Genomic DNA, 15353 nt, shown 5'->3' on the forward strand with positions numbered 1-15353 from the left:
AAGGATACTGGGCTGCACAGAGGCCACCGTAACTTACGGTGCCACCGTAAGTTACAGTGGAGATGAAAAAGCTACGGTAGATTCCCCCTGTTTTACGGTGGGGGGAATTAACATTTAGAGGCCACCGTAACTTACGTTGCCACCGTAAGTTACGGTGGAGGCCAGGTTGAAATTTTTGTTTTTGTTATCAATTGTTGTCGGACTCGTTTAGACACGTTTTAAGCCCTGTATGACTAAAGCATTTCATGTTTATGAAATGTAGGTACACCTTGGATGCCGAAAGACGATCAAGCTCAACGAAGAACCGAACACGATACAGTTACATGCTTCCGCACTTTGCCACGTTGTAAATTTTAAACAACGAATTTCGATCACGTTATGTAGAATAAATTATAATTTGTAAAAGTTTTAATAAACCCGTATTTAAATAATATGTGTTGTCTTAACTACACATCTAATTGTTGGTAATTACATACAAAATCGTTAATTAGTAACTAGGGTGTTACAAGAGGTATGTTAAATACAAGTACGCATACTAATAAAACAAAAGAAATTAACTGCATCCTAACACCATGAGGTTGTCTTCAACTGTTCGGTGGCTGCCATAAAGCAGAGCAAAAACAAATAGTTATATAAACTATGCCACATTGCTTCCTTTCCATCTCGTAAAAATTATTACATTCCCTCTTTTGAACAGTTTTCAACTTCAAAACTACCTAATTGTTCACTGTCATACAAAAATCGATTGTGTTTATACATAGAACATCTAAAATAACTAAACATACTTGTACATTTAAATTAAACCTCTCCATCATTCTCTATAAGCAATTAGTCAACAAATTTATGTTCTTACATCCCCCCTCCATAACCTAGTAAGATATTAAAGAACAATAAAAATTCAATGAATGGTTACCTCTGTTCAAATCTAAATTCTTTGATCCTAATATTTCAACGAATTTTTGTGGGTTCCATTAAAAGTATTGGAAACAGAAAATTATTGTAAAAATAGCATAGTTGTCGCTTCTATTGCACCACCTAAATCCACGCATGCCAATAGCCATCGTCCTTTCAGTTCTATCTAACCTAATTTACTTTTTTCAAAGGCATTTAATACCCGTTCGTTTACATAATTACAGGTATGGGGCCAGCCCAATCAGTTCTCATAGTAAGCCCAGTTTCTTGTTTTTAAGCTCATAATCGCAAACAACAAAGAACATACATTTTTTTTGTTGGAGGCCCTATCAAGTTGGAGGCCTAAAGCCCTAGCTTGACTTTAATGGCCCATGGGCCAGCCCTGCATTTCACCCTTCTCACTCTCTCTTCTTAAAACTGACCACAAAGAGCAAACACCCACAACACACTTCATTTTCACCTAAAACACTCTCTAAGTTCATCCAAGTAATCTCTCTTGTTCTCTAAAAACCCAAGGTATTTTTGTGACAACCGACAATTTCTCAGGTCAAATCCATACACTTTAACTGATCACGTTTATTTTAATTATGTACATTAGACTTAATTGTACTAAATTAGGTCTCATGAAGTCTAGTATAGCCCGCTATATGCATAGAATTTGCATTATTAGACATTGGTGATTACCATGCCGATTAACAATAATATTTACCGAAGCGATAGATAAAACCCTAAATTGTGATGATACAGTTTTACTCTACGATAAATTGAATGTGCAATATGTGTGATAAAATATATTGTATATGTATAGTGTGACCACCTAATTAAATATGCAAGTATATTTTATAAACTAAGTGATTCTATAAAATAAAACCTAAAATGATTACTTACCAATTAAATTCAAGTGATAAACACTTAAATGTGATTTTTCATAATAACTAACCTAAGACTACACTTAATATCGTACACCACCACACAACCACACAACCACCCTATCCCCCCCCCACACCCACACACACACTCTGCACACACACACACTCCCCGACTCTCTTTCTCCCTCTCTAATTTGTAACTAAAACTCCCTTGGAAACCCCTAAGACCCCCCCCCCTCCCCTGCCTAATGATTGTGTTTTTACATTAATAAGTTATTTTTTTTTATCAAAATTTGAATTCATCTCATCTTCCTCCCCCTCCTCTTGGCCGGAACCCTCAGTATCACTTCCATACTCTTCGTTTTTCCATAATCAAGTCTCTTACACTTGGATTTGGTGGCCCTGATTGCATCTTGGAGGATCTAATGAGCATTGGATTGAAGAATCTCACAAGAACACCCATTCAATCTTCATATTTTTAGCCCTAGTCTTTTACTAGGTAAGAACATGAAAATCCCCAAACTTGTTTTTGTTGATTATTTGGATTGATTAATAAATAGATGGTCAAGATTACTTCCTACCCAAATGAACTTTCTATTATATACAGACCCTTTAACAATATACATCATTGATTAATAAATATATTATTGTTTTGAAACATTTTAATATTTAGTTCGTACCACCTTCTTTTAGTCAGGAGTATGTGAAAAATGTTCCAAAAGGTTGTTAGGCTCAAATAGTTGTTGATTCCAAAACATATTTGTTCCCACGATACAACCAGCTTTCTTCTATGGTTAGAGTTGGATGGTGCAAGAGCTAAAGCTGAAAAAGGATGACATTTTGGTGTTTACTCTACTCTTTGTTCTTTTAGTTTTTCTATTAATAATATAATGTATAGTAATCAATTATTTTTAGTGTTTTCAATAACTAATGTTTACTTTTATTGAACTATTTTCGTAGCGCCTACAAAAGAAACTTGCTCAAGTGGTAAATCTTCGGTCTAATACTATCCTAACCATCAAAGATCCTGAAGGTGTTGAGTTTCGGATGGGTCTTAAAAAAGAGATGTCACATGGTAGACCAAAGTATGCGGTAGAAGATTGGCCTTTTATATCAAATGGAATCGAAGATGGTGATATATGTACATTTACTTACTCCAAAAGTGAAGGTATTTTATTTCTTAATGAAGCTGTCAAAAACATTAACCCTGTTGGTTGAAGGTGGTAGACACGACTTGAAGGTGGTTGGTTTGTTTCTTCTTTTTGTGGTTCATATTCTCAAAAACATTTTCATGGTGATTTTAGAACAATGGAGTATGGTGTGTTAAGTTTATAAGTCTTAGCAGTAAAACTATTTCATCTGATGGTTTAGTTTGTAATTTTATATGCTTTGTTGCATGTTAAAACAATACTTCTAGAATGTGTTTATAACAACACACTCTCATTCTTTGTTAGTATAATGGTTATGTTTCGTTTTAAATTTTATTTCTTATTAAAGTCCTTATTTAATATATGTGTTTATGGTATTAGTTTTCCATACGTTCTAATAACGATTTTCTTTATTTTTTGTACTTGATGATTGTGTTATAACATAGACTTCAAATATAAATTACCATTCTATTGTTCAAACAACATTCATATATCAATTAAATGATTTGATTTGATATAACCTACACTCACAAATGATGTAAAATGTTATATCAACATAAATAACTGGTATGAACGCTTGGTATTAGTTAGTTTTTGGTAGAAAGATTCGTCAGAAACAACATGTTGGAACCCCAACTTCAAAAAGTGCGTTTGATTAATAAATGATAAATACGATATGTATTTAATCTTAATAATATTTTTTATATAACATTTTTTTTGACTCAAGGTCGTTTAACATACGTGTTTCTAACCTAGTTTACAAACACGATGTTATCGAGGTTTACACTTTACATGTGTAAGCAAATACAAAGGTGTAGTAGCCCTTTACCATGATGAAATCCAGTGATAGAGCTTAGCTTGGATGAGTAGTTTTTTTTTTTTTTTTTTTTTTTCGCATGATAGTGTAAATTTTGCCAATAAGATAAATTGCAAAATTACTTTCTCGTATTTGGGTCAACTGACACCCTTACCCTCTATTTTCAAAAATTGTTGCCTTACTCCCCAACTAGTCCCAACGTATACAATAAATACCCAACATCCAACGTAAATAACTTATACAATATTATATCATCATTTTCAACAACTACAAACAACAGTGTCGGCGGGAATAGGTCAGACACTTTATTGGGCTAAATGGGCGGCAAAGGAATAGTGCCAGGCAGCTGCCTGGCACTCCTCTATTGGCCTAACAAATTTATGATTTTATCGCGTTTTAAGATTACGATTTTGCCATCAGTTCAAAATTATGTTTTTGCCCCCACTAAAAAATAAATTTACGCTTTCGCTCCCAGCTAAATATTTCAATTTTGCCCCCGGTTTAAAATTACGATTTTGCCCCGTTTCAATTTACAGTTTTGCCATTAGTTTTTTTTCCCTTAAAATTACGATTTTCCCATCAGTTCAAAATTACGATTTTGCCCCGTATAAATTTATAATTTTGCCATTAGTTTTTTTTCTCACAGCCAAGTTATGATTTTGTCCTCAACTTAAATTTACATTTTGACCATCATTTTTGTTTGTTTTCCCGGTGAAATTACAATTTTACCCCCAGTGTAAAATTACAGTCGTGCCGGCAGCTTCCTGACACTCCCCCGTTGGTCCATTTAATTTACGATTTATCCCCGAATTAAAATTATGATTTCGCCGTCAGTTAAAAATTACGTTTTTCCCATCGTTTTAGTTTTTTAGCAAATCTATAAAGGTTTTTTTTTGTTTTAATTGGTTTACTCGATTTAATTTTTTTTCGTGTCAAGGAGCTGCCTAACACTGGCTCATTAGTCCTGAAAAATTACAGTTTTGCCCTGAGCCCAAAATTACGGTCTTATCATCATTTTTGTTTTTTTTTCCTAGCAAAATTATGGTAGTCTTTTTTAATTGATTGAGAATTATTCGGCCATCGCCACGCAACGCGGGCGGCGCATCAACTGGTTATTATTTAAATCCTTAGATTTCATCATAATATAATATAATATAATATAATATAATATTAAAATTAATATTCTAAAACCCTAGCAAGAGAGAAGGGGTGGGCATGACTCCTATATATACAAACCGGACCCACGACCACAACCCCTGCATCAATCAAAGGTAGCTTAACATTTCAGCCAAGTAGACACCGTACGCCGGCGAAACCACAAACCAGATGGATCCAGACGCTCTGTCCAAGCATTTCGTCGAACATTACTACTCCACCTTCGACACCAATCGATCCGGTCTAGCTAACCTCTACCAAGAAGCCTCCATGTTGACTTTTGAAGGTCAAAAGATCCAAGGCTCCCAGAACATCGTCAACAAGCTCACATCCCTCCCCTTCCAGCAGTGCAAACACACCATCACCACCGTCGATTGCCAGCCCTCTGGACCTGCTGGCGGTATGCTCGTCTTTGTTAGTGGGAATTTGCAGCTTTCTGGTGAACAACACACTCTTAAGTTCAGTCAGGTATTTCCTCGAACACCTTCTGGGCATGTTATGTTTTTGGATCTGATTGTGTGACGTCATGTTGAGAGTTGGATTGTTGATGATCTAATTGAGTGATTGCAAATGTCTCTTATACGAGAGTGCTTAATGATTGATAGTTGATTGTAAGAATGAGGGCTCCTCTGCTCATAAAATTGGCAGAGGTGTGCAATTATATGATGAAAACCTCTATTGCACTTGTATTACATGTTCTTGGAAGAGGCCATGATGTCCTTGTAGTATATTAATTTAAGCTGTAAAACTTGGAAAATGTTGGATTTGTAATGCATCCAATTGTCGTTTGTGTACGAAGATAACATTTGCAGCTTAGTTTTGAGATTTAGGATCTCGATATGGTTATTGATAGAAAGTTGTAGGATATTTACGACAATCTTTAATAAGATTTAGAGCTCATAGCCGATGAAATATAGACGGAAGGAAAGGTTAAGGCTAATAGGAGCATTGGTAGAACCAGTTGGAAACAGTGGTTCGTGTCGTGTTAGGCACAATGATCAGGAAAGGTTATGGCTAATAGGAGCATTGGTAGAACCAGTTGGAAACAGTGGTTCACGTTAGGCACAATGATCAGGAGAGTTTGGGATAAACAGCTATTGTTCAAATTCTGGATAATGTAGGATTGATCGTTATTGATCTTGAAAAGAATTTAATCTAGACGTAAGTATTATTCATTTTGATGGTCCCAACTTCCCATTGTTATGCACATTGATGAATGTCCTTCCTGGATTCGTTGATAGTAAAGATTTGTTTTGAATTTCTGAGGTGCATTGACAATATACCTTTATTAGGTGGTTGTTTGATATTAACTAAGTAGTTAATGTGGTAAAAAATCGGATATTGGTCAAGGACCGATATTTGAGATATCGGAATATAGGTAATTTTAATATCATGCCGAATTTATATATAACAATTAACACTAACAATTCAGTATGCTTTCCTACCATTAACAAATTAACCTTTTGCAACGCCAACTTGCAAAACACTAACAATTGTAGCAAGTAGGAACTGAACAAGACTTAAAACACATAACGTTAACACCAACAAATAACAATTAAGACTTAAAACACTAATAGCAGCAATAAGAAGAAAGACAAATGGTAAAACTAAGAAGAAAGGTACTGATATCGGGAAAACCGGTGATATATCGATCCAATATATCTGACCAATATTTTGCACTGATATCTCACTAGGGAACCGATAACCGATATTAACTGAATGCTGCGTATAATACAAGGAAGTTATATATCTGAGTAATGTCGACACATTGCAAAAGAAAATGTATTATCAGTAGTTGGTCAGTTTCGTTTTTAAATTAAAAGATTGAGATACTATGTGTATAATGTATGCGAATCTTGCTATCCGTTTTTTCGTTATGATTCGATGATAAAAGCATTATGGAGGGGTATGCTACAATAGTGAAGCATTATTGAATGGGTGTGACAGAACTCAGAAGCATGATGGTCAAAGTAGAGTTCTATTTGCATCATGAATTTACATGTATAATTTATAATTTGTACGACTGCTGAGTAAAGTCTACTGGTATTGTGGCCATTTGATAGTTTCACGCCTCTTAACTAAAGGTGGAAATTCTGATACAGGTGAGGGGGGTTGGGTAACGGATCAATACAAGATCGGTCAAAGTGGATAGTTTTGATATGGATTGGACCTGAAACAGTTGATTTATGTTATCTCCTTTTGTGACTGTTGTGTGCAGATGTTCCATTTGATGCCTACGCCACAAGGAAGCTTTTATGTGTACAATGACATATTCCGTCTGAACTATGCTTGAGCTCATCTATAACTAAAATGCCGTCGGAAGTCCAAACAAGAACATGCTTGTTTTTCTTAGTTTTGGTGTTAAAACATTTGAATGCTTTTCATTTCCTTGAGAACATGTTTCTTTCTTAAAAAAGTCATGTTTGATTCCCGCAATTGGTTGTACATTACATCTTAAATGTTGAATCCGAGTGATTTTATTACTATTAGAAAGGGAAAGAAGAAATACAAAAGCAAATAAGTAGAAAGTGCATAAAGTTAAAGATTAGGAATTACTAGGGGTGTTCATGAGCCGAACCGAACCGAACGAAGGTCTGCTCGTGCTCGGTTCGGTTTGAAATCGAGCCGCTCGGTTCGGTTCGGATTTAGGAAATCGAGCGGAAATCTTATGCTCGTGCTCGGTTCGGTTTGGAACTGAGCCGCTCGGTTCGGTTCGCTTTTGCTCAGTTTTATTTAGCATTCCTACAGAGCCATTCATTCACCAAAATTCACCAACTTATATGTCTCACACACACATAACAATTTAACAAAATACAAACATAAAAAGTCCCACAAAAATAAACACAAAATGTCATCCAAATGTTTAATGTTTACGAACATCTAAAATGCAAAATAACTTCAAAGACCTCTAATTTTGAATGGCCGGCGGACAGTGATGCTTGCGGACGAGGGATCTGGATGGATGTCGACTGGTGACTTGAGAGTTGAGAGAGATTAGGGTTTTTTTTAAAAAAAAAAAAACAAAAGATATGAGGATTCTAGGGGCTGGATATGTTACATGTTTATTATATTTAATAAATATAATATATATAATAATAAAAATAAAATTCGATCGAAAACGAACGAGCGACGAGCGAGCGTACCTATGCTCGTGCTCGGTTCGTTTTTAAACCGAACCGAGCTGCTCGGCTCGGTTTTAACCGAGCAAGGAATCGAACGAGCAAATTTTCGAGCTTTTTCGAACGATCGTCAAACGATCTTCGAGCGCCGAGCAGTTTGGACACCCCTAGGAATTACATACAAATACTAAGCATAGAGATGTATGTCTAGTATTACAAGAAGCAAAATAAGGAACAAACCATAGAGCACTGTATGCAGAAACATGGATATCAGACTCGTCTTCATGTTCATGAAACCCAGCGGTGACTCGTTTCCAGGCATCTGAAACACGAGTCCTGGTGCTAGAAATGCAAACAGTGCTGAAGCTAGGATCGGAGCCGCCCAGTCTTGCATTGCTCTCTCTTAGAACAAACAGCAAAGATGTTGATGATAAGTTTGCATATATTATTTAAAACACTTGGTGTAGATGCCTTAGGAATTTTATTCTCATAAAGCTAAAGAATAAAGCACCCACTTTTACATGTTTTATTGTGGATATCTGTCAAGAGCATCAATCAAGGGAAAAAAGCTACTTTTTTTTATTTCTATTATTTTTACTATTATGTAATATCTAACCCATCACACCAACATGTTGATGGGTTGTAAATTGTAAGTTGTAAACATGTTATACTAGCCGGTGGATTAATAAATGGATTAAACAGGTTGTAAACGGGTTGGCTGGTTGACCTGTTTAATTAAACAAGTTCAACATGTCAACTCAAATTCGACTCATTTAATTAAACATGTCAAGTCAAGCACGACTTGTTGATTAAACGAGTCAAATATGACAACCAACATATGATTATTTCTGTGTTTTGTTTCGGGTTGTGTTAGAAATTATCACCCCGATAGTTACGGCTTTGAATTTGGTTACTTAACCAATGCGTCCAAAACACGCCGGTAATATCAAGGCCTAAGACAATTCTTACCATTCAATATATCTCCTTTGAATGAATGCATAATCATATAATAAGATAAATTTATATTTAATAAAAAAAGTACACAAATGTGATGCATTTGAGTCAGATTTTCAAGATCACTGTCATCCACTTGAATATGACCCCCTGATCTTTAAATAACCAAATGATCACACATAACATCAAACTAAATACATAATACAACAGCCAATCAGTTACTGCTGAGCAATCATTGTAGATTGGATCATTACAGTTACATAACAATCAACAAACAGTTTATTTTATCATTACAGTTGCTTAACAATTCATCACTTTTAATATGGTAGCCAAGTTTTGAGATGGTGATTAATCCCAAGAAAACGAGAGGACCCGTGCCGCTTCATTTTCTAACAATCCTTCAGTCCGGAAGTGAACCATCCCAATCAACTGATTATTAGCGTGACCACTATTCGGTCCTGTTACATCTCGTGACAGAAGACGTGGACCTGAATGCTGACTCACTGAACCATTGAACTGTACCAGGTTGTTAGTTGGATCAGACACCGAAGAATTATGTATCGTGTGTTTCGAATTTGACAGAAGATAGAGAACACTCTTGGGCTCAACAAGAAGATGCCCCGATGATGGGCTTGTGTTAACAACTTGCTGGAAAGAGGATTCGGAAAACGACTGGTGGACTTTCTCAGAGTCAACGCCCAACAGAAACGGGAACCTTCGTTTTCTGACACTGCAGAAACGAGCATATGAATCTGACGGTGTTCTCTGTTCAGCAGTAACCTGGAATTTCGGTTTCAAGTTGTGTTTTTCGCGCCAGTCCCCAAATGTAGTCGCCGGTGAACCACCAAAGTGAAGTAGTTTTGTACCTGTAAACACAATTTTTTTTACGATAGAGGTAAACAGGCAACAAGCTGCGCGTAATTGGAATCGGATTATAAACCTTGATGATTGGTGAAAAAGCTCCCGTAATTGAAGTACATGGATTCGGGTCTAGCCTTTCTCCTACGACGGTTATGCCCGTCAAGCCGCTTCCTGCAGCTTCTTTTCACTTCATCAAACTCCCCAAGTGAATGGAACCTATGAAATATGAGTCAACCGGTTAAAAGTTAATAATACAATCAACCTTAATTAAATCAAATAATAAATTTGTAGTTTGTTAAAATCATACCTACTGCATTGCTGGCAGAATCTCTGCTCTTTGCCACATATGGTGACAACAGGCGTCTTTGAATGCGTTTCACATACTCTATGACGACGGTGATAGTCTCTGCAGGCGCTAAGGTCCGCCCTGCATCCGTCCACTAAACAAGACACTTGTTGCTCATTAGATTCAACTCTTTGTTTCTTGGATGAACAAGATGGCATTATTGAATGTTTTTGCTCGCTCAAGATCCCGTCGGTTCCATCCCTATCGGAACCAGAAAAAGCCGCCTCCATATCTTGATTGTTTTCAGGCAGCAGATCAAAATCATCTATGTCAAGTTCGGTCAAGTCCCATGAAGAAGATGGTGTGAAAACCCAATCCATGATGATCTACAACAACACTAACAAAAGAAAAAGAAGATTCAAAAACTTTTAAGATCATGGAATCTTGATCACATGGTAGCAACTAATAAAAAGAAAAGAATCAGAAACTGTTGAAAAGGGACTTACACTTACACACACAGTGCAGAAGATGAAAGTGGGATATAATCAACAACAAGAATTGACATGGATTTCCATAAGGAAAGAGTATTTAATTAAGAACAAACAGCTGGTGACAAAAGAGTCAATGATGAGTTCTAAATAAAAAGGGTGTGGTGTTGCTGTTGCATTCATATTTTTAATGTCACAACATGCAGATTAAAGCCCATAGGTTGAACAAGGAGGACCATTTGAGAAAGTGAGTTTTGATCTGTAGTTTTCTGCCCCCTTAAATGGTCCCCAAAAGCTACAACTTGAAATTCAAACAGATGAACAGTTGCAGGATGGTGATGTTTATGATTATCAATTATCAAATATCAAACAACACATATAGTCTTCAACTCATCATCATCTTCAAACAAACAAACACAGTCCCTTTGTTTGTGTTCATCATGGATATTATCATATGAAACTTGAAAGTGATGCAAACCGACACAACTTCTGCGTATCCGATCATGCTCCATTGCTACCCACTTTCTTTTTGTTTGATGTCTTTGTCAATGTCAAGTCAACAACATAAAAAACAAAGAAAAGATTGCACCAAAATGCGTTTTTGCCACTAATAATTTTATGAATATGATATGCAAAAGTTTACAAAATCAATTTTTATTTGAATTGTTGGTTAGTGCTTTTAATTTTTCTGTTTGGTTATAGTTTTAGTCCCTCAAATAATTACATTTAAATAAGGTTTGTTAAGTGGTACCACATGCCTTGCATATAGAGACATTAGGGATAGTTTTCCTATAGAAACAAGTATGAATTGTATTGATAAGTTAATAGGTAACACATCAATCATTTAAAAACACTTGTTTCTTTTTCCATCTTATTATTATTCACAATTTTTTTATATTATCATATAATGATTGCCTTTAAGATATAATAAATCAAATTATTTATATAAATATAACTGATTTATTGTTATAATAATTTGATGTATATGATATGCAAAAGTTTACATAAGACTGGTGGGTATGGTATAAAGCATCTAGGGGCTTTATCACGCCACATCAGCTCCACCTAAACGCCACCTCATATGGGGGGCTTTAAAATCCCTTCCTTTAAAATCCTTGCAATAGTTTAAAGGCTCTTTTAAACAATATAAAAAAAGAAAAAGAAAAAGGAAAACAAAAAAGGAAATGTGATTGGTGGAAAAGAAATGGGTCCCACATGCATACTTAATAGCGCTCGTTACTGGGCTACGTAGGATCGATGGCGCCCCCTTTGGCGAGCAGGGGATAGGTAGGGGGCGTTAAAGGGTGCTAAAAGTGATGATGTGGCCAGGGGCGGTATACCACACCCCCTGGCCTAATCATTTCTTTATTTGAATTGTAGGTTAGTGCGTTTAAAATTTCTATTTGTTTATTTTAGTCCCCGAAATAACTAGGTTTGTTAAATGATGTCATATGCGGCAAATGTCGGATAACCCACTTGACAAAGACAATTTTTAAGAGAGTCTTAGGTTCAAACCTAAGCAAATGAAGTATTTAAGGATTATTGATGTAAAATAAAATAAAATTGTTTCTTTACAAACATTCATTTTCACTTAATCTATAGTTATTCGCTAGATGTAACATCCGTATAAAAACACCGCACGGGTAGTATATATATTCTAATAAATCAAACTATTTATAAAAAAAACAATTGATATATTAAACTAGTACTCTATTAGTAAAATAATTTATATAAGGTATTATTGTATGAGAGAAATTTGAATAAAGTTATTTGTGTTAATATTTATGAGATTATAACATTACATATTTTATTATTGTAGTTGGTAACTACATTTAAAATGATTTAATATAAAATATTAATATTGTGCACAAGTTATCAATGCAAATGGTACAAGTTATAAACCTAGTTAATTAATAACTCCACACAAAATTTAAACAAAAGATAAACTAAACTCGACGCTGACCCACACCACCCACCCGAGCTCGTCTTGAACACACGCTTTATAAGAAAAAAACGATGCACAAATCCTCATTATTCTTGGAATAAAAGTACACCTAGTTTTATGTCCTTTGGCCAACTAAAATTGATATAAAATAGAGTAAATCCACATAATTTTTCTATACAGTGTTTCACTTAATCCACATAATTTTTCTATACAGTGTTTCACTTAATCACAATAACTTGATACATTAATGTTCACTCAATATTTTTTTGTCAACTTGACTCAGTAGTCTAATATTTCTGGTATACGATATTTTTGTAATGAGATTATAATATAGGATAATAGCGCACAGCCAATGATCAATAGATTAAGTGGTGAAACGTTTGTATTTTTCTTGGGAGATGCAAGTTTAACTCTTACTTGGTGCAGACTGCAGAGTGATGAACTGGTGGACAATGATAGGAGACTCAGGGAAACTTATGTTCGATTCTTGAGTTAAACGAGTTTTACTAGTAATTTCACTGTCGTGCCTATGGACAGGTGGGTTACTGGGTTTTCCTCGAAATTGGTGATGGACTCGGGTTACTCTCGAAGTACTCTGTTTAATCTAGTGGGTGCCCCAAGAGTGATTGAGATTGATTCTATTGGCCGAATAAATAGGACATAGTGATTATATATTGGAGATTCTATTGGCACACCCTCCTTGTCTATCCGCACACTTTTCCAATTCAATACGCATCGTATAGGCCTATATGATGCGTGTCGAATAAAGTAAAAGACTTGGCAAACAGACAGGTGCAGGTGTTGTCTGGCGGCGGGCTTGATACGCATCGTATAGGCCTATATGATGTGTATCAAACCACTGAATTTTTGAAGTTTATTTTTTGGTGTGTTGTGTCCAATGCAAGGATCTTCTAATGCGAGCCCGAGAAACGAAAGAGATTTCGAGCAGTTGGTCGATGACATGATAGATAAAGATCTTGGCACGATCATATCCATTTTCAAGTGTTATACTAGATAGTCCAAGATGAAATATATTAAAACCATTCAAGTCCACCAGTCTACAATGTGTTATGGTGAGATTCTTCAAATTTTCACAGTGGGAGAAAAGACCAGCACCCCTGTCAGTATTGTCATAATGCAATGAGACATAACTGAGATTTAAGCGGCGTATTCCGATCAACGTTTATCGACATTGTTATAGGTGATGAAGAAACCCTAAAACGGAACATAATCTCAGATTGTCTAGAGAAGTACTTTTATCATGTGTCATATGGTAACAACTACCAAGGGGATATGGAAGTTATTGATACAGACTCTTGATAATATCACTATATCAACAAAAGTCCACACATTTCCATTCATTACAAGAAAGTAAAATTCAGTTGTTGGACAATGTGAGAGAATGCATAGTTCAGATGGAGAACGGAATGCGTATGTTTGAGCACTCCAAGTGTTTGGTGGAAAGCACGATATTCAGATCTCTATTCGGTCATCTTTCCGAGCTTTTACACACGAATACGTGGTTCCCAATTTGTAAAATATTATGTCAGTGGGAAATGTTTTAAAAATCAGATGCAACTTTACGGCACGCTTACCTTAATCACATCTTCCATGGAGTCACAGATCCGACAATAGGGCCCACGGATCTTCAAGTTTGCACAGTGGGAGAAAATACCAGCACCCTTGTCAGTATTGTCATAATGCAATGAGACATAACTAAGATTTAAGCGGCGTGTTCCGATCAACGTTTATCGACATTGTTATAGGTGATGAATCTCGTTCCGTATTTTCTACTTTTCTAATTCTTGAAAAATCTCGTAACGTATTCTCTGTTTCTCTAAATCGTCTGTAAATTATAAAAAAAAAAACAAACTATGCGGGCTTTCCATCCGTATATTACTGAAATACCCCTGTTTTTTTGATAAATTCAGGGGTATTTTTGAAAAAAATCAAAGTTTAATATGAATCGTATAGGCCTATACGATGCGTATTAAGCCGATATACGATACAACATTGGCCTATACGATCGTATATGGCATAATTTGAAATTTAGTTTTATCGTGTTTTCCTCGGTTCGACACGTATACATGTCATTTTTTTACGAACTTTCATATATTTTGTCATTTTATGACGTATACCTTCAACATACGTCGTTTTGGTGACGTTCGATTGCGTGCGATTATCGTATTCTATGATTACGTACAGTTTTGTTTGAAATCCAGTTTTATTGTATAGTGCTGTGTTATATGTATACGCGTGTGGAAATATCATTAGTCGCGTATTTTGACGTATTTTTGCATATTTTGACGTATTCTAACATATTGTTGCATATTTTATAGTATTTTGACGTATTTGAGTGTTGGTGCATCCGTCTGTCGACTACGTCTTGTATCGAGTCTTGTGGTGTATAGGTTAGAACAGGGCACGAAATCCAAGAAACATATGTTAGTTAGTGATTTCGCCCGTGTGTCAAGCTAGGGTTTCGCTTATATGTCAAATGATAGGTTTCGCTTATATGTCAAGAGATAGGTTCGCTCATATGTCATGTACGTAAGAGCGAAACCTGATCTCCTATATATAGGTTGTAAGAGCGAAATCACAGTCATAGTTGTAGGTGTTGTCTTCCGGTAAGCCACGAAGTGCTGCCGAATTGTTGTCAGAGCTTGTAATTGCATCCGTGATCAATACAACAACAGTTTAAAGTGAATACTGCTGAAATCGCACCAAAGCATTAGTTTCCGCCTCTTGTTTTGGATAGGAATTCTTCTGATCAACTCAATCAGGGCCGAAAACGATCCT

General features: G+C 35.7%; 3 protein-coding genes and 1 long non-coding RNA gene across 6 annotated transcripts; 2 read left to right on the forward strand and 2 right to left on the reverse strand.

Annotated features, from left to right (window-relative positions):
- The first annotated feature begins 1873 nt into the window (after nt 1-1873).
- Nucleotides 1874-3260, forward strand: LOC110878443. The gene is made up of 3 exons (XR_002557948.2): nt 1874-2280; nt 2475-2624; nt 2742-3260. It is a non-coding gene; the product is annotated as an uncharacterized LOC110878443 (long non-coding RNA).
- Nucleotides 3261-3799: 539 nt separating this feature from the next.
- Nucleotides 3800-7387, forward strand: LOC110878441 (nuclear transport factor 2B). The gene is made up of 2 exons (XM_022126743.2): nt 3800-5369; nt 7120-7387. The coding sequence occupies exons 1-2, from the start codon at nt 5073-5075 to the stop codon at nt 7192-7194; spliced, it is 372 nt and encodes a 123-aa protein (XP_021982435.1). The 5' UTR covers nt 3800-5072; the 3' UTR covers nt 7195-7387.
- LOC110878442 lies at nt 7251-8575 on the reverse strand. Of its 2 annotated transcripts, none has more exons than XM_035977545.1 (2): nt 8199-8575; nt 7251-7457 (listed from the first exon to the last, which is right to left on the reverse strand). In XM_035977545.1, the coding sequence occupies exon 1, from the start codon at nt 8412-8414 to the stop codon at nt 8208-8210; it is 207 nt and encodes a 68-aa protein (XP_035833438.1). In that variant the 5' UTR covers nt 8415-8575; the 3' UTR covers nt 7251-7457; nt 8199-8207. The 2 variants fall into 2 exon arrangements, with proteins under 2 accessions (XP_035833438.1, XP_021982437.1); XM_022126745.2 differs by having other exon boundaries at nt 7251-7450; nt 8192-8573.
- Nucleotides 8576-9025: 450 nt separating this feature from the next.
- On the reverse strand, nt 9026-11024 carry LOC110878440 (teosinte glume architecture 1). Of its 2 annotated transcripts, none has more exons than XM_022126742.2 (4): nt 10634-11024; nt 10143-10518; nt 9915-10051; nt 9026-9840 (listed from the first exon to the last, which is right to left on the reverse strand). In XM_022126742.2, the coding sequence occupies exons 2-4, from the start codon at nt 10499-10501 to the stop codon at nt 9323-9325; spliced, it is 1014 nt and encodes a 337-aa protein (XP_021982434.1). In that variant the 5' UTR covers nt 10502-10518; nt 10634-11024; the 3' UTR covers nt 9026-9322. The 2 variants fall into 2 exon arrangements, with proteins under 2 accessions (XP_021982434.1, XP_021982433.1); XM_022126741.2 differs by having other exon boundaries at nt 10628-11023.
- Nucleotides 11025-15353: the final 4329 nt, after the last annotated feature.

The sequence above is a fragment of the Helianthus annuus genome, chromosome 9 (genome assembly GCF_002127325.2).
Source record: "Helianthus annuus cultivar XRQ/B chromosome 9, HanXRQr2.0-SUNRISE, whole genome shotgun sequence".
Taxonomy (NCBI): domain Eukaryota; kingdom Viridiplantae; phylum Streptophyta; class Magnoliopsida; order Asterales; family Asteraceae; genus Helianthus; species Helianthus annuus.

Coding starts and splice junctions, on each gene's coding strand:
- LOC110878441 (XM_022126743.2), top strand. CDS start 5,073: ATGGATCCAGACGCTCTGTCCAAGCATTTCGTCGAACATTACTACTCC. Junction 5,370..7,119: donor ACACTCTTAAGTTCAGTCAG/GTATTTCCTCGA, acceptor TGTTGTGTGCAG/ATGTTCCATTTGATGCCTAC.
- LOC110878442 (XM_035977545.1), bottom strand. CDS start 8,414: ATGCAAGACTGGGCGGCTCCGATCCTAGCTTCAGCACTGTTTGCATTT.
- LOC110878440 (XM_022126742.2), bottom strand. CDS start 10,501: ATGGATTGGGTTTTCACACCATCTTCTTCATGGGACTTGACCGAACTT. Junction 10,052..10,142: donor TTCTGCCAGCAATGCAGTAG/GTATGATTTTAA, acceptor CATATTTCATAG/GTTCCATTCACTTGGGGAGT. Junction 9,841..9,914: donor CTTTTTCACCAATCATCAAG/GTTTATAATCCG, acceptor TTGTGTTTACAG/GTACAAAACTACTTCACTTT.